General features: G+C 34.8%; 1 protein-coding gene across 1 annotated transcript; it reads right to left on the reverse strand.

The window, feature by feature from the left end:
• Window positions 1-20: 20 nt before the first annotated feature.
• Window positions 21-20229, reverse strand: LOC148938508 (lewis-type alpha-(1,3)-fucosyltransferase-like). The gene is made up of 2 exons (XM_089107742.1): window positions 20195-20229; window positions 21-2906 (listed from the first exon to the last, which is right to left on the reverse strand). Exons 1-2 carry the CDS (start codon window positions 20226-20228, stop codon window positions 1927-1929), a joined length of 1014 nt encoding a protein of 337 aa, XP_088963868.1. The 5' UTR covers window position 20229; the 3' UTR covers window positions 21-1926.
• Window positions 20230-22715: the final 2486 nt, after the last annotated feature.

The raw sequence follows: 22715 nt of genomic DNA on the forward strand, positions 1-22715 counted from the left end.
TACTTATATGCCCCCAGGGCACAACTTACAATCCTTGCCCTTAGGGCAGTGGGGGGGGGCGTAGTTATCCTCGAAGAGCTAATTTCCTGAATTTTTAACTACGTCGAACAAAACGGCTATCTCGAAATTTCGATTGGATGTGTTTGGGGAAAAGGTAGGCGTGAGAGGGGGGTTAGTAGCCCTCCAATCACTTTTAACTATTGAAAAGGGCACTAGCCCTTTGAATTTCCAGTCGGATGAGTCTTTTTTGAAGTTTCTATGACCAAGCTTTTCATAAAAACCATATATGCCCCCAGGGCATAACTTACAACTCTTGCTCTTAGGGGTGTGAGGGAGTGTCCTCCTCAAAAACATAATTTGTATTTGGAAATCAACTACGCTGAACAAAATGGCTATCTCATAATTTTGATTGGATGTGTTTGGGAAATTGGTGGGCGTGGAAGGGGTGTTAGTTGCCTCCCAATCCCTTTTGAACCTTAAAAAGGGCACTAGAACTCTCAATTTTTAATTCAATGAGCCTCCTTTGAAGTTTCTACGACGATCCCTTCCATATGAAGTGCCTCTGGGAAAAAAATAATGAACAAATAATAAAACATTGGAGCCGTATGGCCTTTACTATAGGCAAGACTATAGCGTTGCCTCTGATGCTAAGCTTTACTAATCTTATATATTTGGAAACAGCATAATGACCCAATATTTTTGATACATCTATTGATATAAAATTCCTCTTTTTAGACTTTTGGTTACTATTGAGTCGCGTCGCTCCTTACTTTTAGTTCTTTACCACGAACTATTTAAAAATTTAACTGTTATTTCTAGAGAAAATCCGACACCATTTTTGAAATGTATGTTTTCGAAGTGGTTTGATTTGGATATTGATTTTGTAATATCAGGGTCAGATTCAAAACCACCAAGCTCAGAAACTGTTCAACATTTTTGGTGAAAAATCAAACAATACCCATGAAATATGTAGCTGATATTTTCATTTCAAACATTCATAATTTGAGCTTAACTGTTCTCATGGGCCCAAGTTGCACCCTCTAATCATACAGTTCAAAATCCTACGTGGCATGCAATAGGGTGTTATAAGTTCATCCTTCTGCAGCAATTAGTATAAAAAGCATATTCTAGTGGTGTAATTTTGAGCTCTTGCACCTGGTGCTGTGCTTATCATCGATGGGAACAAGTCTCAAAATAGAGGGGGGAGGGGAAGGTGTTTGATCTTGGTCGAAAACATGTTTTAGACAAAATATGTATTTTTGTAGTAGGGGGGGGGATTGTAGTTGTTTTAATTTTTTCAATGAAAATACTGAAAAAAAAAATTTTTAAATCTAGGGTGGAAGCAAGAAAGCTAGGGGGACATTTGTGTCAAATCCCCACGTTCCCAAATTAGGGCCCCTATTATCACCTCACCCCTAGAGGCATATTTTCTGTTTTTATTCTATCATCTTGATTGAAATGACTTTTGAATATTGATCTAGTGATGCGTGGAACTACAGGATCTCTTGGGACATTAAAGGTGCAGGATATTACCCTTCCATGTTTTAGCCCTTAAATATTCACTAGAATTCAAAATTTGCGATCGAATATGCCCTTCCGCCTCAAATTTATACAGCATGAATTGTGGGAAAAGATAATGATTGATACTAAATGAGATACACATTATTCTTTTTTAACTCAATACCATTGTGTTGACTATGGTTATATTCATAAACAGAAAAAAATAAATAAGGGTTATAATGTTCATAAACAATATCATTTCAATAGTAAAAAAAATGGGTAAGATTGGAAAAATTACATTGAGGAGTTAAAAAAAAACGTTAATTGTAAATTGGCCCTTTTTGGCACTTACTGCCATCTACCCACCACTTTTTGAAATCTGTATATACTTTAGTTTCACTATCAGTGTGTAATTTTTTACATAGCTCACAGAAAGGATGTCTTTTTCCCCCTCGAAAACTCACGTTGTATTCCTCCTTCCACAAATAAATATTTTTGATATTTAGAAGGATCATTGCCTATTTCTTTTAAAATACTTGCCAGTTCCTCAAGACTATGGTTCATAGCGTTGATATATGAATTAGCAGGCAAAATTCTTTCAAAATCTGCTGCACCGTATACAATTGGTATGACATCATACTGAAGCAAAATAAATAGCTTTTCAGTAACGTAATCTTTGCAAAGAGAGTTTTCGAAAGATAAATAGAATTTATAGTTTTTTTCGATCATTTCATAACATTGTTTCCCCTGGGTCTTTGGACATGAACTGGATCCACATTTTCCATATATTTCAACTGGTACGTGTCTACTTAGTTCTTTAACATACTTTTCTCTGCCACTAGATGTTAAGCAGTTGCTAACCATCCATGCCACCAACTTGTCTTTAGTAAACTTTCTGAATTCCTTCTTAATTCTTTTTTTTCTCTTATTTATTTCTCCATATGGGGAATAAATATCAGAATCAATTCTATACGTAATTGTCCAATTGAAGAAATTGTCATAAATGTTACTAGTATTGAATTTTTCTGGAGATTCCAATGAAAAGAACACATATCTTTGGTGGGGCAGTCGTTCTAGTCTAGCTTGAGATGGTTGGTAGGTAGGTGCATGAAAAACAATAGCACTAGCCTCTAATAGATATGATTTATCGTTAGTAACATAACAGTCAGTGTATTCACAATGGCTTTCTTTAAAAGGTGCATTACCAAAGCCGAAGTAATAATCCACTGAATCGAAAAGAGAGTTCCACAGAAGTATAACTTTTGTAGAATTTGTTTGCTGAATTTTTTGATCATTCTGCTTGAGTTTTTCCTCTTCAACTGAAGCCAAATATACAGTATAAAAAATCGTCAGCATTGCAAATATGGATATGCAAGGAAATACCAGTTTTTTCATGCCTCTTAGATCTAAAATGTAAAGTGAATCAAAATTTTTCCTACTTAATTTAAGATTTCGAGAAACAAGAAAATCATTTTTCTACCTGTAAAGCAATTTCTATTATGTTCTACAGTTGAAACCAGCCTAAATATTTAATTAAATTTATTTTAAAGGGGTAGGTTTTTTTAGATGCTTATGTTCCAATCTTGTAACACAAAAATGCTCAAACCATTGTGTTTTTTAAACTGAAATCTCTGGTTCGCCTTCTCAAGCATAACTATACGAAAATGGTTAGGTTTAAATATTAGGGTAGAATTGTATATATTTCACCTTTTTAGGAAATTGCACTAGCAGAGACTGCAACTATGTCAATATTTAAAACATTTTTTTTTTCTAAATGGAGCATCTGGGCAGTATTATCTATTACTATTTTTCTTAATCTTGTTTTGGAAGTAACACTACACTTGTCATGTTTTTTTTCTTTGCTGCCTATTTGTTTTTTTTTTTTTGCAACAAAGTGTTAAGGGTTTTATATCTGCAGTTCTTATGGACAGTGTGAACCACTGGCCATGCTGACATATATTATATATATGATATACATTATCATATATGATAATATATATATATGGTATATATTATCATACATGATAATAAACGATAATAAATATATGATATATATTAGACTCCACAGTGTGGTGGAGTTTTATGGTCCATAGCAAAGAGAAATATCTGAAGCTGTTCTGCCAATGTTTAATATTTTCAAGCTATGTTTCTGCTTTCAAGCGGATTAGTTTTAAGATGAAGTCAGATTGAAATATAACAGCTCTTAAAATCTGCTTTTGTTTCCTAGTCCAGTATTCAAAATATTTTCTTCGAATATAAATGGTAAATATACAGATAAAGAAGAGTATTTTTCCTGTAGATCAAAGTACTGTCATTTAATTTTAGGGGAAATTTCTGTTTGTGATTTTGGTTGCGTTTGCTATTCAATTTTCTGTTTTTAAAGCTAAGAAATTGAGTCACACGTTCCTCATAAACTTTTATAGTTCTCTCATTGCTAACGAAATCAGAGTATTTAATTTTAATAGTAAAACGTTATCTTGAAAATAATTTATGAATTTCGGAAAAGATCCCAAAACCTCTCGAAAATGGAGTTGGATAAAATAGGAGATACACCATTGGAATCACTATTTTCAGAAATCTACTGTAGATAGAATGATCTACCTGAATTAGATCAGTAGAAAGATCTCATGTAATATCAGCTCAAAATGAGATTGAATAAAGAGGTTTCTTATGGGTACAGCCAAACATATTTTTGAAAATAAAACGAGTAAGTCTGTTTGAACCGATACTGCAGATACATCTGACATAGTATCTGACATAATAATTTCTTTTTCTTGTGTCAGATACACAATAAAATCATTTTGTAGCACCCTCAACTGGCAAAACCTCTAAAAGTTTATTCATTTTTCTCACAATTTCGTCTAGGGTTTTTAACACTATTTTTTAATTTTGAGAAATGTAGTCAATCCTTACTATTACAGAAGTTGGAGGTTGATCCATGATATTTACTTTGAGCGGTCTTTCACGGTAAGGTTTATGCCTAAATCAACTCGTCAAAGTGCATTTTGAAGAAAAATTAATTTCTCGTCATCGACAATTGCTTCATTGTTAATAAATTTATCAAGATTATCTTCAAAGTGCTCTTTTACTGAAAGAGCCAGTTCAATTGGCGTCTATTTGTAAGGTTTAGCCATTTCTAGAGAATAGTGCTTACAAGAACTGTGATTATTGGCAGCAAAAAGGAAAAGAAACGACCACCCGCTTGAACAAGCAGTTTTCTTTTAAAATTAATTAAAAAAAACTTTCCGAAAATAAGTTTTTCAAAGAAAAGTAGAAGCCATCTTAAGCTTAAGATCAGCAGATACAAATACCTGTTAAAATTCAAACTCGAAACGACCAGAAATTACTTTTAAAGAATAAATGAAACCCAAAACGAACAGAAATTAAATAAACAATCTTAGCCAAAAAAATACAACAAGCAATATTATAAATGAATAAATAGATGTTAAAACTAGTAATGTTTAGATTGAATATGAAAACCAAGCTTAAAAAAAAAATGCTATTGAAGCATAAATGAAACTTAAAACGAACAGAAATTAAATAAGCAATCAATGCAAAGAAACAGCTTGAAACGAACAAAAATCACTACAAACAAGAGTTTGGGTATCGCCTCCTTCTCTCTCTGTAAAAGTATAAAACCTACTGCGTCGACACAGGATTTTTATTATTTGACCTTTGAATTATTTTTAATGAAATGGCTATTTTAGAACTTTTATCGGATAGGCTTGGGGAAAAAAGTTGTGAGAGGGGGGCTAGTTGCCCTTGGATATCGTTTGACTCTTAAAAAGTGAAGTAGAACTTTCAATTTTCAATGAAATGATCCCTCTCTGAAGTCTATACGATAATCCCTTTCATAAGAACCATATACGCCCCCAGGGCAACACTTACAACGCCTACCCTCCGGGACCTGGGGGTTGTGTCGACACTGGAGTTTTGTTATCTAATTTTTGAAAAGTTTAAAAAAAACTGGCTATCTCAAAATTTGTAGCAGATAGGTCTGGGAAAAAGGGTGTGGGGGAGGGGGGCTAGTTGCCCTTAAATCTCCTGACTCTTAAAAAGTGAACTAGAACTTTCAATTTCCAATCAAATGAGTCCTCTATGAAGTTTATACGACTATCCCTTTCATAAGAACCATACATGCTCTTAGGGCATAACTTAGAACACCTTCTCCTTGGCCCTGGGGGGTTGTATTGAAACCAGAGTGTTTCGTATTCGACCCTTAATTTATTTTTTAAACAAAATGCCTATCTCAGAATTTTCATCAGATGGGTTTGGAAAACAAGGCGTGGGGGGGGGGGTCTAGTTGCCCTTGGATCTCTTTTGACTATTAAAAAATGAACTTTTTATTTACAATAAAATGAGTCCACCCTGAAGTTTATACGAGCATCTTTTTCATAAGTATTATATATGCTCCAGGGCATAACTTACAATGCCTGAACCCGGCCCTGGGGGGATGTGTCGACACCTGAGTTTTTGTTATCTGACTTTTGAACAATTTTTAACTTAATGGATATCTCAAAATTTTTATCAGAGGCATTCGGGAAACAATGGGCGTGGGGCTAGTCACCCTCCAATTCCTTTTGACTCTCAAAAACTGAAATAGAACTTTAAATTTTCAATCAAAGCATCCCTTCTATGCGAACCATATATTCCCCAAGGACATAACTTACAACGCCTGTCTTCAGGCCCTGGGGGCTGTGTAGACCCCGGAGTTTTCGTTATATGGTCTTTGAACTATTTGTTTTTTTAAAACGGCTATTTCAAAGTTCTTATCTGATGGATTTGAGAAAAAAAAGGCTTGGAAAGGGGTGGGGGGCTAGGTTCCCTCTAATCTCTTTTGACTCTTAAAAAATAATTTCTGAGACCAAACTGGCTAATCATGATAAAACGAAAAAAATAGTAAAAAACACAAAAACAAGGGCTATACAAGCCAGTAAAAAATATGGACTAAAATGCAAATATTTCGGTCAAGACCTCCGCTTGACCGTCCTCAGTGCAAGATAATAAAATAAAAATTACTAATAAAAATCTAAAGATACTATAAAAAAAATTTAGAACCTTAAAACAAAGCACAACTAAAATTTGAAGACCCTTTCCATGTAACGGTATAACTAAAGATATAAATACTCCTCTTTTTACACAAGGAGGGTGGTTGGAAGAGAAGTCTTTTTAGATGTCTTAATCTTCAACAAATCTCTCAGCCTTGAATATTCGATTTACAAAAAACCTACACATAATGATAGGTATTTGCATTTCTCTTCCAACCACCCTCCTTGTGTAAAAAGAGGAGTAGATATATCTTTAATTGATCGTGTTATAAGAATTTGTTCAAAAACTCATATAATCCCATAATTAAATTATCTGAAGGACCTTCTGTTTTGCCATGGTTATCCCATCAAGTTACTGGAATTAATAATAGAAAAAAGACAAAAAAAAGTGGGAAAAGGATTCATCATCTCCACAACTTCCAACGGATATCATCCGTTTAGTGGGTGATAAGAAAGTCTTTACTGTTTAGCCACAACTTCCAACGCTTAGCCACAATTCCGCCTTGGCTGAGTATGTGTATGACAACCCGCACCCTTTCGTTTTATTCAATAACATATCCATTATTGCCCCTGTTAAAGGTCTCATCCAAGTTTTCCGGGAGGCAGTTGAGATAAAAAAGTACATTCACAGAAAAGTTGCTCTCAATAGAGACACGGGAGAAACCTGTTTAAGCCCCATTTATAATGAAATAGTTAATTCTGATCATTTTTCATTAAATAAAAATAATCACATTTTGCAACTTAATCTAATCTGTGATGATGTTTTACCCGGGAAGCGTTTAGCTTCTAAAAATGCTCTGTATAAACTGAAAAATTTATTTCCCATTCAGTACTGTATTTTTTCATTCAGTTACCCTTATACCATTACATGGAAAGGGTCTTCAAATTTTAGTTGTGCTTTGTTTAAAAGTTTTAAATTTTTTATAGTATATTGAGATTGTTATTAGTAATTTTTACGTTATTGTCTTGCACTGAGGACGGTCAAGCGGATGTCTTGACCGAAATAATTGCATTTTAGTCCATATTTTTCACTGGCTAGTATAATCCTCGTTTTTCTCTTTTTTACTATTTTTTTCGTTTTATGACTCTTAAAAAGTGAATTCGAACTTTCAATTTTTAATCAAATGAGCCCTCTTTGAAGTCTATATGAGTATCCATTCCATATGAACCCTATATGCCCCCAGGGCATAACTTACAACGCCTACCCCTAGGCCCGTGGGGGTTGTGTCGACACCAGAGTTTTTTTATATGATATCACTGGCTTTCCAGCCAGTGACGAGCTTTCCTTTCCTTGACGAGCCTTTTCCAGGCATTTAGAAAGTTTAGACACACTAATTGCGAAGCTACGTTCTGATTGTCATCCCGGTAGTCAGTGGGAAGATAGACATTAATTATAGCCACGTTGTTTACTCTAAGTAAGGTACTAATCCTCCAAATCCAAAGGGTCAGAGCTTAGGTTTGATCGAACGTACATTACTAAACCACCTGAAGGACGACCACAATCTTTTGTTTGCTTCACAGAAACAGAACATACATTATGACAAGGTGAAAGATTCAGCAAGTTTATGCCCTGCTCCATAGTAAATGTTCTTGCAGGCATATTATGTCGCATTCACTAAGAAATTCAAGGACGAGGGTAGATCGGTTTACAAATTTCCCATTGATATTCCATGATATCAGACTATGTGATGTCAGGGGTTGCTCAGTCATTGCCTAGCAGAGTTCGGCTTCTGTTTAGCAACGGGACAATTTACGCTGTAGCATGTGTGACCGTTTTTCTTACATACTACACAAAACATATCACCAGTACGTGCTTGGATTAGATTTGCCAGACGCGTGGTCAGTTGCTCCACAGCTACCACAAATGGCGGTGTTATTACAATTGGCCGCAAGATGGCCTTCGGCGTGACAAGAGAAGCATTTTCCTGGCATAAACATATATTCATCAACAAGAAGTACTTCGTAATCAATGTTTGGCTCCGTGTTTAAGAAAGGAGTCCAAGTCAGTGCGGGTGTTAAAGTAAACTTTGTAAGAACATGAGCTTCCAATCCTGACTGATTTGAAAGCTCTAGGGATAAGGTGCAACACATCTTGTTCCTCCACTTCGACGGGAATTCTTTTCACTACCCCAATAAAGTTTGGGGCCCTTAGTGACGCATTTATCGTGGGTTGCTTGCCTTTTATGTGGTCAACAATAGCTTCAGCAGTATCTCTAGACTTAACTATAAGTTTCCGGTCGGCTTTACTCTTACGTAGTTCACTGATTTGAGAGGGATTTGAACACACTGAATCGACAAAGGACTTACGAGCACAGGGGGTGTTGAGTGATCCAGGAAAGTCGATCCACTTTACTACTAGGAGGCAACCCATAAGAGATAATTTAGTTCAAAATAGATTTTTAATCCCAAAAAGCTCACCAAACCCAGAGGAACTACCTCTTAATCAGATTAGAATGCAAATGCCGCGTTGTCCAGGTCAATATCATCAGCAGTTTTTATATCAGTACAACATAGGGAAAATATTAAATAGGAAAATGTTAAAAACTTAAAATAAACTAAGTTTTCTTACTTAACATATTTTCCTTCACATGCATAAGTAACTAATTTATGTATGGAATTGCAGGTCAATTAGATAGGATTCAAACATATATTGGAAAGATAACATACTGACAAATAATGTCCTGGGCCAAGGTTTAATTTTCCTCGATTAAGGACAAGTCCAGACAAGTGGCAAAAAGTAAACAATTTCACAATAATGACTTTTATCAACTCTTTCAAGGTTGTTAATCACGTGGCAGAGGTTGATTGAGAGAATATTCAAACAAAATGGCTGCCTAAAAAGATGGTCTTGTAGTCTTTGGTTGATTATCTAAGTCAAATCTTAATCATTCCTTTTTTTCAGCCTCTCTTATCTTCTTGTAGATTATATAGTAGATGAAAATAGCTATTGAATTTCATCATTTTAAACTATTCCTCACAAGTAAATAATAAAATCATTAGACCATTAGGCGTGACAAGAGAAGCATCTTCCTGGCATAAACATATGTTCATCAACAGGAAGTACTTCGTAAGGGCGGTGGAGGGGGCCAAGTTGCCCTCCGATTTTTTGGTCACTTAAAAAGGGCACTAGAACTTTAAATTTTCGTTTGAATGAGCCCTCTCACGATATTCTTGGACTACTGGATCGATACGATCACCCCTGGGAAAATAAAAAACTCTTCTTGGCCCTCGAAATTCAATGCATCGGAATCCGAGGCTCCATCTTATGCAGTTGTACTCAGAGACTCTCCTGGATCACTCAATTCCCGTCGAAGTGGAGGAACAAGATGTGTTGCACCTTATCCCTAGAGCTTTCAAATCAGTCAGGATTGGAAGCTCATGTTCTTACAAAGTTTACTTTAACACCCGCACTGGCTTGGACTCCTTTCTTAAACACGGAGCCAAACATTGATTACGCCAAGAATTACGTGGGGGGTCGGTGTCGGAGTAGAGATTATGGGGGAGGATCCTTGCATGGAGGATATTTCCTTGGAGGAAGGGACATTTACTATGAAGATATCCCAGCATTAGTTTAAAAAACGATCAGAAATTAAATAAAAATACAATTTTTTTCAACTGAAAGCAAGAAACAAAATTAAAACTGAAAACGAAAAGAAATTATTACGTATATGAGGGGGTTCTCCCCCTATTCAATACCTTGCTCTTTACGCTAAAGTTTTTTTAGTACTTTCAAAAGAGCTATCTATTCTAAATAACCTGCTATTGTGATTTAGGGGCTTGTGATTCGAACAAAATTCGAACTTTAGCGTAAAGAGCGAGGAATTGACTAGGGAGCGAACTCCCTAATATACGTCGTAAATACATACGAATATAGAAATTTGTTACGTAAGTTAATACGTAAGTTACGTAGAACAAAATTTCGAGAAAGCCAATTAGCCAAAGAAAGGAAAATCAATATGGGAATTTCGTTTTAATTATTCATGTACGGTGAGCCAAATCAAAGCTGCATTAATTCAAAAATGTTCAGAAATTAACTAGAAAAAACAATTTTTTTTTAACTGAAAACACAGTTTATATAATTAGCAGTAAGTTTACCGCAGATGATTTCTGGCTCTTCATTCTCGGTGCGAACAAATAGCTCCTCCCACTTATTTGTGCACTTATGGATTAGTGTGTATGCGTCAATCAATGAGAAATGGTTAGAAAGTGAATTGTTCGTAATTGCGAAAGCAGAAAAAAACTTGGTGAGCCAGCCAAGTGGTTTGCAACTGTCCCATCTCACAGGTATGACTTAATTTATATACAAATTATGACTATCTATTATTTATATACAGTGGACTCAACTGAATAGCCTATGTAGGATTTTATAAAAAAGGGGGCGGGGGGTTGATGAAATTTATGATTTTTTCTTCTTATAAGAACTGGTGGAATAGGTGTGATGGTTTCAGGGGCGGATCCAGGATTTTTTAGGGGGGCGCAAAATAGGTTGATCCGATAAACTTACGTTAGGAGCAAGTTTAATTAATGCAAACTTGCGTTAATTAGGTAAATTACACTACTTTAGGGGGGTACCCCTCGCCCCCCCCCCTCTGGATCCGCTACTGGATGGTTTATAATTTTTTTTTTACGTCGTGTTATTTATTTTATCAGATTGTAGTTCCTTTGATACTTTAAAATGCTAGTTACCTGTTTTGGTGGAGAGCCGAGATAAGACTAGTTTCGTTTTCAATCAATGTTTTCGTATGAAATGGGCACACCTTTCCTGAGCTTTAAACAATAAACACCTCTGTTTGAAAATCTTTGCACTTTCTGAATTTAGATAGTGATAAGGGTTCCTGATTGAGACGATTGAGCCCACCACGTAATTTCCCTTTGAGAAAAAATTTATAAATTTTTTAAAACTGAAATATCAATGCGAAGCACCAAATATCATAATCAAATGTAATCGCTTTATGGCATTGTACAAATAAAACTTATTTTTAACTTGATTATCGTTGTAAATTCATTCTTTGTCTTTCTTTCCATTCTTAAACCAATGTTATATTTACCTTTTGCATTATTACAGCCCACTATACATACATTTATATAAATTTTTATGCAGTGTTACAGCCATACCAGTTATTCTCCTTTCCTTTTTTATTCTTTAATAATAATTTCTGGTCGTTTTGTGTTTGAGTTATTGTAGGCTTCTATTTCTCCTGATCTTAAGTTTAATATTGCCTTTACTTTTCTTTAAAAAAAAAACTTTCTTTTTCGTAAAGTTTTCGTAGTATATATATATATATATCTATATCTATATATATATATATATATATATATATATATATATATATATATATATATATATATATATATATATATATATATATATATATATATATATATATATATATATATATATATATATATATATATATATATATATATATATATATATATATATATATATATATATATATATATATATATATATATATATATATATATATATATATATATATATATATATATATATATATATATATATATTTATCGGTGCGTACAAACAGCTCCTCTGATTTGATCTGCCATTAGCGGTCCAATTACCCTGGAACACGTATTTTGGCAGAAACTTTCTCAAAATGCCTTTGAAACCAACTTGAGACTTCAAAACCTATTTTTAATTCCTAAAAACATCTTAATTCCTAGAAACAAAATTAGTTTCTTCAAAATTAGTGTTCCAACGTTGAAGCCAGTTTTCGCGTTCAAAAGAGATCTGACTTGTCTACCCGTGAAAAGATCTAATTTCGCTTATGTTTATACGTTCTCTGGAGCACTCGCACCTCGGTCCGGGTTTTTATAATGGGTGAGATAGGGAAAGATCATACTGCTAATTATATAAACTGTGACTGAAAGTAAGGAGCGACATTAAAACTTAAAACGATGAGATATTATTTCGTATATAAAAGGGGCTGTCCCCTCCTCAACGCCTCGCTGTTTACGCTAAAGTTTAACTGTGTCTCACAACTTTATTTTTTAAAACGATAAAGAACTTTAGCGTAAAGAGCGAGGCGTTGAGGAGCGGGACAATGCCCCTTTCGTAAACGGAATAATTTATCGTCTGTTTTGGAGTTTTAATGTCGCTTTACTTATAATTTAAAAAGAACTTGTTTTTTTAGAGTTAATTTGTGTTTAAAATCAATCTTTGAAGTGGCACCCGACCGGAACTCCTACTAGCAGAATAAAATAAATACAACTATACTAAGTCTCTGCCCCTTTCTCCAAGACATACTCAAAAAGAATCGCAGTTTATATAATTAGCAGCATAATCCCCTTCCCTGATCTCAACCCACTATGTCTACCCGTTGACCGAGGTGCAGAGTGCTCCAGAGAACGTATAAACGATAAGCGACATTAGATCTTTTCACAGGTAGACAAGTCAGATTTCTCTTGAACGCGAAACTTGGCTTCAACGTTGGAACACTAAATTTTGAAGAAACTAATTTTAAATTAATTTATTCCAATACATACATGAAAATCGGTAGTTAGTAGTGTAATGTTATTATTAGATGTTTTTAGGAATTAAAAGTAGGTTTCGAAGTCTCAAGTTGGTTTCAGAGGCATTTTGAGAAAGTTTCTGCCAAAAATACGTGTTCCAGGGTAATTGGACCGCTGATAGATCAAGATTCGCTATATATATATATATATATATATATATATATATATATAGCATATATATACGCGTATACGTATACATATACGTATATATATATATATATATATATATATATATATATATATATATATATATATATATATATATATATATATATATATATATATATATATATATATATATATATATATATATATATATATATATATATATATATATATATATATATATATACGGCGCGTACAAACAGCTCGCTCTCATTTGATCTGCCATCAGCGGTCCAATTACCCTGGAACACGTATTTTGGCAGAAACTTTCTCAAAATGCCTTTGAAACCAACTTGAGACTTCGAAACCTATTTTTAATTCCTAAAAACATCTAATAATAACATTGCACTACTAATTACCGATTTTCATGTATGTATTGAAATAAATTAATTTAAAATTAGTTTCTTCAAAATTAGTGTGCCAATGTTGAAGCCAAGTTTCGCGTTCAAAAGAGATCTGACTTGTCTACCCGTGAAAAGATCTAATTTCGCTTATGTTTATACGTTCTCTGGAGCACTCGCACCTCGGTCCGGGTTTTTATAATGGGTGAGATAGGGAAGGATTATACTGCTAATTATATAAACTGTGATTCTTTTTAAGTATGTCTTGAGAAAGGCAGACTTAGCATAAGGTTGTATTTATTTATTCTGTAAGTAGGAGTCCGGTCAGTGTTACTTCAAGATTGATTTTAAACACAAATTAACTTTAAAAACAAGTTTTTTTAAATTAAGTAAGAAGCGACATTAAAACTCAAAACGAACATAAATTATTCCGTTTATGAAAAGGCTGTCCCCTCCTCAACGCCTCGCTCTTTACGCTAAAGTTCTTTATCGTTTTAAAAGATAAAGCCGTGAGAAACAGTTAAACTTTAGCGTAAACAGCGAGGCGTTGAGGAGGGGACAGCCCCTTTTATATACGAAATAATATCTCATCGTTTTAAGTTTTAATACGCTCCTTACTTTCAGTCACAGTTTATATAATTAGCAGTATGATCTTTCCCTATCTCACCCATTATAAAAACCCGGACCGAGGTGCGAGTGCTCCAGAGAACGTATAAACATAAGCGAAATTAGATCTTTTCACGGGTAGACAAGTCAGATCTCTTTTGAATAGATGGGTAATATACTACTATAACTAATACCATGAACTTTTTAGTCTAAAAATGAGCAACTAGCATTCTATTATATTTATACCTTCTCAACCTAAAAAACTTCACAGCTTCCTTATTTATCATGAGTCCTACTCCCTGCCTATGCACCCCATCCTTCCTGTCTTAGGAAATAAATTTTACATCACCTAATTTCAATTTTTTACCCTTGGGATATGCTTTTCTCTAACGCTTGAAGTACGTTTGAAGGTTTGAACGTTTTGCGTCCTGTTTGAAGCTCCAAATAAGCCCAGCTTCTTTATTGTTATGAACAGATATCAATAATGAAACAAATTTTGCACATTTAGAATCAGGACAAATATTAGATTTTGTTGTTGGCGATATTTTATTCAAACTTTATTTTCGGAGGATCGGTTTCTTTTGACAAGAATCGCTTTTTACTCCAAAGTAGTATATTATAGTAGTGTCTCATTGATTTCAAACAGGCTTACAAAATGGGAATTCACCTATCATAGAACAACTTATTTTTTTCGACGATCATGCCCAATTAGTATTTATTTTCATTACTTCACTTGTTGGCTTTTTCCTGGCCACGCTGTTTTCTAATAAGTTTCTCCGTCGTTATCTTCTTGATGGGCAAGCAATCGAGACAGTCTGAACTGAACTACTATCCCTGCTATTATTCTAGTAGCTATTGCCCTCCCCTCTATTCGGCCTCTTTACATGATTGATGAAATCCATAATCCTGCCCTAACAATTAAAGTAACAGGGCACCAATGATATTCGTTTTACGAATACTCTGATTTTGATGAAATTTAGTTTGACTCTTACGTAATTCCTTAAATTGAGCTCTCTGCCGGTATATGTTGTTGGGAAGGCGTCATAATATCTAACCGTCAGGACCACTAACGGCAGGACAACGACTAAATCCGTCATAACATCGACAAAAAAATCTGTTAGGACATCGACACGTCAGGACATCGACAAGTTTTATAAATTGAGTTTTTTGGGGTTTAGGGGGGGGGGAAGGTACCTAGATTATGTTAGGTATTTAATATATGCTATGCTTTACCCCCACCCCCCTGATGTGCAAATACATAGCTGAAATTTGTTTCTAAACTATTATATACTTATTACTATTATATAAACTTATAAATTTGTGTGGATGTCCTGACGGTTAGATGTTATGTCGTTTAGTGCTTGTGACGGTTAGATGAAATGGTAGCACCTCTAGATAATTTACTTGATTTAAATAACCGTATACCTGTCCCCTATAATCAAGCTATCTGTCTAATGATTACCTCAGATGAGGTTCTACATACGTGAGCCGCAACATCTTTAGGTATTAAGATGGACATGGTCCCGGGCCGACTTAATCAATCCAGACTTTTAGTAAATATACAAGGAGTATTTTATGGTCAATGATCTGAAACTTGCGGCTCTGGACATAGTTTAATACCTATTGTAATTGAATCTATTGGAGAGGGTGACTTCCTAAAGTGACTTGAATTGAAGATTTCATAGGGTGGATGAAGATCAAGCGGTAGCCTCTTAAGCTTTCTTATGGTGACTACCCCCTGTGAGGGTAGATACTTAGTTTAATAATTAATATAAGGTTGTCAACTTTAAGAAGCCAATGGCAGTCTCTTATACCCCAAATAATACCGCTTCCATGAGTTATGATCTTTTTCACTTCTATGCTCCTCCTGTGAACTTTTTCCTCTATCAGCCACGCCCAATCTCCTCTACTAGAGAATTCTTTAACCGAACTGTTTACCCGAATTGAACATGATAACGAATCTCTTTTCAGTATTAGACCCGACTTCCTCTTTCTTATCTAACTGACTGAGAATGACCCTACTCTTGTTTATGGTGATGTGTCTTTGACAAATGTCCTAACAACCCCAAGTTTTAGCTAAGGGGGCTCTAATCGGATTAAATCGAGAAATATCCCTCCTTATTGAACCAACTAGACTTGGATCCAACATTCTGGTAAGTGCCCTTTTCTGTTTGTTCTACTTAACAATTTTGTTGGTTTATTTCGCTATATTTTTACTGCCACCAGATATTTGGCGGTCACATTGAGACTAGCAGTCCCCTTATGAGTCTTTTATCATTTACGCTTGAATTAAAGAAACTCTAAATGCCTTAGCCCATCTCGTCCCATGGGGGACACCAGCACCCCTTAGACCCTTTATAGTGTTAATAGAAAAGAATGAAAATAAAGATGCCCCTCGCGATCTATTTTGATAAACCACGGATGGGCCCGCTTCTTCTACCCAGCCCTGGCCCCTCTCATAGAAAAGAAGTTCTCCCATGCGTATTGGTATTAAGCCTGTTCGTCCTGTAATGAACGGTAAAAAGAGTATACTTCTTAGATAGTGTCTTAAATTCAGACTACATGATTTAATTAAATAGGGTATAATAACCCCCACTCCTACGAGAAAAAAGGACACTAGAACTTTTCGTTTCCGTTCGAATGAGTCTCTCCCAATATTCTAGGACAACTTGGTCGCTACGATCACCCCTGGAAAGAAAACAAATAAACACGCATCCATGATCTTTCTTTTGGTAAAAAATTCAAAATCTCAACTTTTTAAGGATAGGAGGTTGAAACCTCTACAGTAGGGTTCTCTGATACGCTAAATCTGATGGTGTGATTTTCATTGAAGTCACTAGACTTTTAAGGGCTGTTTTTCCTTTTTTTGAAAGCAGGAACATTTCCTCGGGCTCATAACCTTTGATGGATAAGCCTAAACTCAAATAAATTTATATATTTGAAATCAGCAAAAAAATCCAATTCTTTTGATATATCTATTTTTATCGAAATTTAGTTTTTTAGAGTTTCGGTTACTATTAAGCAAGGTCGCTCCTTACTTACAGTTCGTTACCACGAATTATTGGAAAGTAGTGCATGTAAAAAATGAAAAACTGCCTAATTCACAATTCTTGTCGAGGGGCTGTGCAAGGCATTGCATCCCAGGAGGCATGGTTACTAGACCTTTCGACTGTTTCGACTGTTAAACAGAGAGACTTCTGACCAATTTCGATTGGATGTAGTCGCGGAATTAATGGGCGTGGGTTTGTAACCCCCAATCACTTTTGACTCTTGAACAGGGGTCTGGAACTGTGATTGCTGTCACAGGATTTTGTTTGTAAATAAAAATAACTGTTTCTACTGAAAACAAAGAGCAACATTAACACTCCAAACAAACAGAAATTGTTCCGTATATGAGGGGATTTCCCCTCTCTCAATACCTTACTATTCACGCTGAAGTTTTTTTTTATTTTCGAAAAGGTTAGACGGACCTTGCATTTAAGGGGTCGTTGTTAAAAAAATTCAAACGAGCCGTCAAGAGTTAGCGTTAAGAACAAGGTTTAGAGGAGGGGGACAAACCGATCATATTCGGAAAAATTTTTGCTCGTTTCTAGTTTCAATATCACTTCTTACTTTTAGTTTAAAAACTTTTTGAATTTAATTATTGATCCTTTTTCAAATAATGCCAGCAAATCTGGCTCCCCCTCTATGAAAAATTGTCTTCCGTAAAGGGAGACTCATCCGTATAAGGCTTCTCCAACCTAAAATAACCTTCCTGTAAAATTCCCTACGGACAATTCTGTCCTCGCTGACCCCCCCCCCCCCCCCCGCCCTAAAGAAGAATTCTTGCAGACGTTTCCACCTAAAAAGACTCATTTGCATACTTTCATTTGAAGACGACTTTAATTCTTTTTCAAATCACTCTGAAGAGGCCCCCTTCTTTGGAAAATTCTTCATGGAAATCCCTCCCCCAGTGAAAGGCTGCTTCCTTAGAATGTTTTCCCTTGGAGAGTTTCTCCTGCAAAGATTCCCCCATAGAGGATTCATCCCATGGAAACTCTCCTCCAACCACTGAAAATTTCCACAAACAGTTGCCAACGCTCTGAAAATTTCCCCATATCCCCCATACACTTCCTTAAACTCCCGCGTCCATAATAGAAGACAAAATCTTGCAAAATCTATTCCTACAACCCCGTGCATTGCATCATTCAGTTGCATGTGATTCAAAAATGACGTCTTAGCAAATCGAAAAGTACACCCTTTAAATTACCATTATTGAAACCTTATACAGGAAAATTTCAACTCCCCTCGCCTTTGAACGGAAAGAAAAAAAAATTTTCATGGGTAGCAGTAATATTTCCTATTATTTTATTTCGTCACTATTGAGGTGCTGAAACAGCATAAAGAGCTGTTTAAGAACTCATAAAAGATAATTCTTATATATTATCGTTATTTTTTATATATTAGACTCGATAAGGCCGTCATAAAGTCTCACGTGATACACTAAAAGCGCAATTTTGGTAACATTTCTGGAATGGAAAGGCTAGGCTGGACACATGGGCATCATAGAGAGCTAATTTTTGGTTCATTTATAAACAAAATTTGCATATTAATTTTCTTTTTTTTGGCTAAATAGCTTTCTCGAAATTTGTTCTGACGTAACTTACGAATTAACTTACGTAACGAACTTCTATATTCGTATATTTTTATTACGTAAATTAGGGAGTTTATCCCTTGTCAATACCTCGCTCTTTACGCTAAAGTTTGAATTTTGTTCGAATCACAAACCCCTGAATCACAAAGGCCGGCTAATTAGAATAGATAGCTCTTTCGAAAGTACTAAAAAACTTTAGCGTAAAGAGCGAGGTATTGACTAGGGGGCGAACCCCCTTATACACGTAATCATTTCTGTTCGTCTTATGCTTTAATGTTGCTCCTTACTTTCAGTTGAAAAAAGTGTTTTTTTAAATTAAATTTTTGATCGTTTTTAAATAATGCTGGGATATCCGGCGCCCCCTTCATAAAAATAATGTCCCTTACCCCAAGGAAACATCCTCCCTGGAAAGAACCTCCACCGTAACCCTCTACTCCGACCCCCCCACCACAAACAAAATCCCTCCTGAAAACGTCTGTATACTTCCCAATAACCAATACTCTATGTAAACAATGGGAAAGTTTATAACTTGCAGCCCTTCCCCTGGGACCTGTGGTGATTTAAGTCATCCTCAAAGACATATTTATCAGATTTTTGACTATGCTGAACAAAATGGCTATCTCAAAATTTTATTGGGTGACTTCGGGAAAAATGAGCATGGGAGGGGGACAATTTCCCCTCCAATTTTTTTGTCACTTAAAAGGACATTAGAACTTTTAATTTTCGTTCGAATGAGCCCTCTCACGATATTCTAGGACTACTGGATCGATACGATCACCCCTGGGTAAAAGAAAAAAATCCTCAGCACATTTAAGTCAATTCCTATTTTTGGTGTTGGTTAAAAGAAATATTTAGAACAGTGAAAATAGCGATAAGTCAAAATGGTAATGTACTCGTACATAGAGGCACCTCTACATTTAGGGGTTACTATGTGAATCCAAAACGCAAGGAGTAGGACGTTATCAGCGCTCACTAGGCGTTTCAGTTACAAATAAGAAAATTAGGAAGTATATTGGAGTTTTGATCTAAATATTTGAAGTAAAAAGTTAAAACAGTTAAATGATTCCTGGAGCTGATCCCTCCCCCTGCTAACTTCTATGACTGAACTACAACCGATTTGACCTATCTAGCTATAGTACGAATATTATTATAAATAGTGCTAAGTCTCATTTTCTTTTTTTTTATTATTTCTCTTCATGTTTTCAATAAGTAATCCCTTGTGCTCAGTGATTTCTCGTTTTCCAAGAATTCCATTTCTGTTCTATTTGCAGATGTAGAGGGTGTATTCATATTTATTTTTTAAAGTTTTAAAACAAGAAAACCTTATATTGAACTGATAGATTAAGCAGGTAAAAGACCCTTACCTATCAGGGAAAACAATTTGACCTGAGAAAACATGGCAAAAAAGGAACTGTAGTACATTTACGCGATTTTGCCATTATCTAGGATTACCTATTTACTTGATGATAAGGTTTTGAAGGCGGTATATTTGTATAAACATTATTGTGGAACGTATCAGGAAGTTTTACCGAAACCTTTTTTTGTTTTTTTTTGTTTTTTTTTTGCATTAAAACGAGGATGGATTGATTAGAAAAAAATTATCTGCTCAAAGTAAAGAACGAAGTTAAACATATAACGAGCAACAGTTTTAACGTTACTTATTAGTTTTTCTCAAAATTATTGGGGGGGGGGCAACTACTCCCCTCCCCCCTAAAAGACGTCACTGATTAATGTCATCTGTAGTCATGGATGATGCCCTATTATCTTATGCAAAGATTTTTCAAAAAGAGGCCCAATAACTAAAAAGAAAATATAAGAAACTTATAAACGTGATTTTTTATGAGTCAAAGCCCGTTTCTACATACAGTGAAACTGAATGGAATCTCATTGTACCAACCATGAGGTTTCGGTTATTCAAATAAATGATAGGCAACTGTTACATATATATTGACAGATCTTGGTCGTCAAAATCGGTCAAAATATATCTCAAAATAAGTCTAGGATTGAACAAGACCAAGAGCCCTGATGAATTGATGAATTACAAAAGAAGGGATTGTATATTATTTCTTTCCCAAATCCTTACGGAAAAGCAACAAAAATTCTGGAATCCGATAACTGTCTGTACGAAAGAAGTGTGTTTTATTTAGAATCTTTACTTAAAGAAAGATTTATTTTACTTCCAGAAAAGCTTTTCCCAAAAGATTAGGAAGTGTAATCGTACCCTGTTTTTCGTGTTTTAATTTATTTTTTTTTTTTTTTGTTATGTATTTTTTTTTAAACGAGGATGGATTGATTAGAAAAAAAAATTTCTGCTCAAAGTAAAGAACGAAGTTGAAACTTATAACGAGCAATAATTTTAAAGTTACTTAGTATTTTTTCTCAAATTTATTGGGAGACAAATATTCCCCCCTAACCCCTCCCCCTCAACGACGTCACTGATTAACATCACCTGTAGGCATAATTGATACCCTATTATCTTATGGAAAGCTTTCCCCAAAAGGAGGCCCAATAAATAAAAAAAAAATATAAAACACTTTAAAACGTGATTTCTCATGAGTCAAAGCCCGTTTCTACCTACAGTAAGATTGAATGACATCTCAAACTACCAAACATGAAGTTTTGATTATTTAAACAAATGACAGACAACAATTGTATATATTGACCGATCTTGATCGTCAAAATTGGTCAAAATATACCTCAAAATATGTATAGGATTGAACAAGACCAAAACTATTCAAGTTCCTTAGAGCCCTGATTATTTCTGTACAAAAAAAGTGTGTTTTATTAACAATTTTTACTCGAAGAGAGATTTATTTTATTTCCATGCATTAGTCCTACTTATTGTACAAAACATCAAAAAGCCTCATCAGTTTAAACCTTATTAAACACCTATTCCACTGACTAGTAGATCCCCACTGATTAGTTATCTGTCAAAACACAATTTTTAAGAAATAGAAGTTAAATAACAAACTAAGAATACATACATTTTTGTATCTCCTTTTGTATCTCCATTTGTAAATCTCCTTTTGATTGCGGACAAACAGCCAAGGTCTAGTATATTTGCCTAAATGGGAATTGAATTATTTGACTTAACTCCGCCATGAAAAATACCCCGATAAGGCTAGACTGTATGATTAGGCCTACCGAGAATTAGCTACGCAGAAGAAATCTTACTGAACAAAAAATGGGAATCTTTTGATGAATGCAAACGGGTTTAGAAGAAGGTTATTAACTTGACCCAGCAAAACTTGAATAGCAAAAATACCCCGACAAAACTGAAAAATACCCCGACAGAACAGAAACCTAAACAGGAACTGAATTATTTGATCTAACGCAGCCCAGAAAAATACCCCGAACAAACAATTTGTCCTGAGCAAATGAGAAAAATGAGCAAATGAGGCGAAAAAGAAACCGTAGTAATTTTCCCAATTTTGGCATTATCTAGGGTTACCTATTTACTTGTTGGTAAGGTTTTGAAGGCGGTGTAATCGTATAAACATTATTGTGTAACATAATAGGAAGTGTAATCAAACTTTTTTTTTTTTTTTTTTTTTTTTTTTTTTTTTTTTTTTTTTTTTTTTTAATTAAAACGAGGATGGATTGATTCGAAAAAAATTATCTGCTCAAAGTAAAGAACAAAGTTGAAACTTATAACGAGCAATAGTTTTAAAGTTACTTAGTATTTATTCTCAAAATTATTGGGGAAAGGGGGGAACTACCCCCCATCGCTACTCCCCGTCCCCCTCTCAACGATGCCACTGATTAGCATCACCTGTTGTCATGGCTGTTACCTGATTTTAAAAGAAAAATCTCAAAAAAGGGAAAAAGGGGCCAAATAAGAAGAATTTTGTTTCCCTCTAAGCCTTAGCCTTTAGTCCAAGTTGA

This window comes from Artemia sp. Qi Xiang Cuo, unplaced genomic scaffold (genome assembly GCF_049724085.1).
Source record: "Artemia sp. Qi Xiang Cuo unplaced genomic scaffold, ASM4972408v1 HiC_scaffold_3198, whole genome shotgun sequence".
Classification (NCBI taxonomy): Eukaryota; Metazoa; Arthropoda; class Branchiopoda; order Anostraca; family Artemiidae; genus Artemia; species Artemia sp. Qi Xiang Cuo.

Coding starts and splice junctions, on each gene's coding strand:
- LOC148938508 (XM_089107742.1), bottom strand. CDS start 20,228: ATGTTTTCTCAGGTCAAATTGTTTTCCCTGATAG. Junction 2,907..20,194: donor CAAATTGTTTTCCCTGATAG/GTAAGGGTCTTT, acceptor TTTACATTTTAG/ATCTAAGAGGCATGAAAAAA.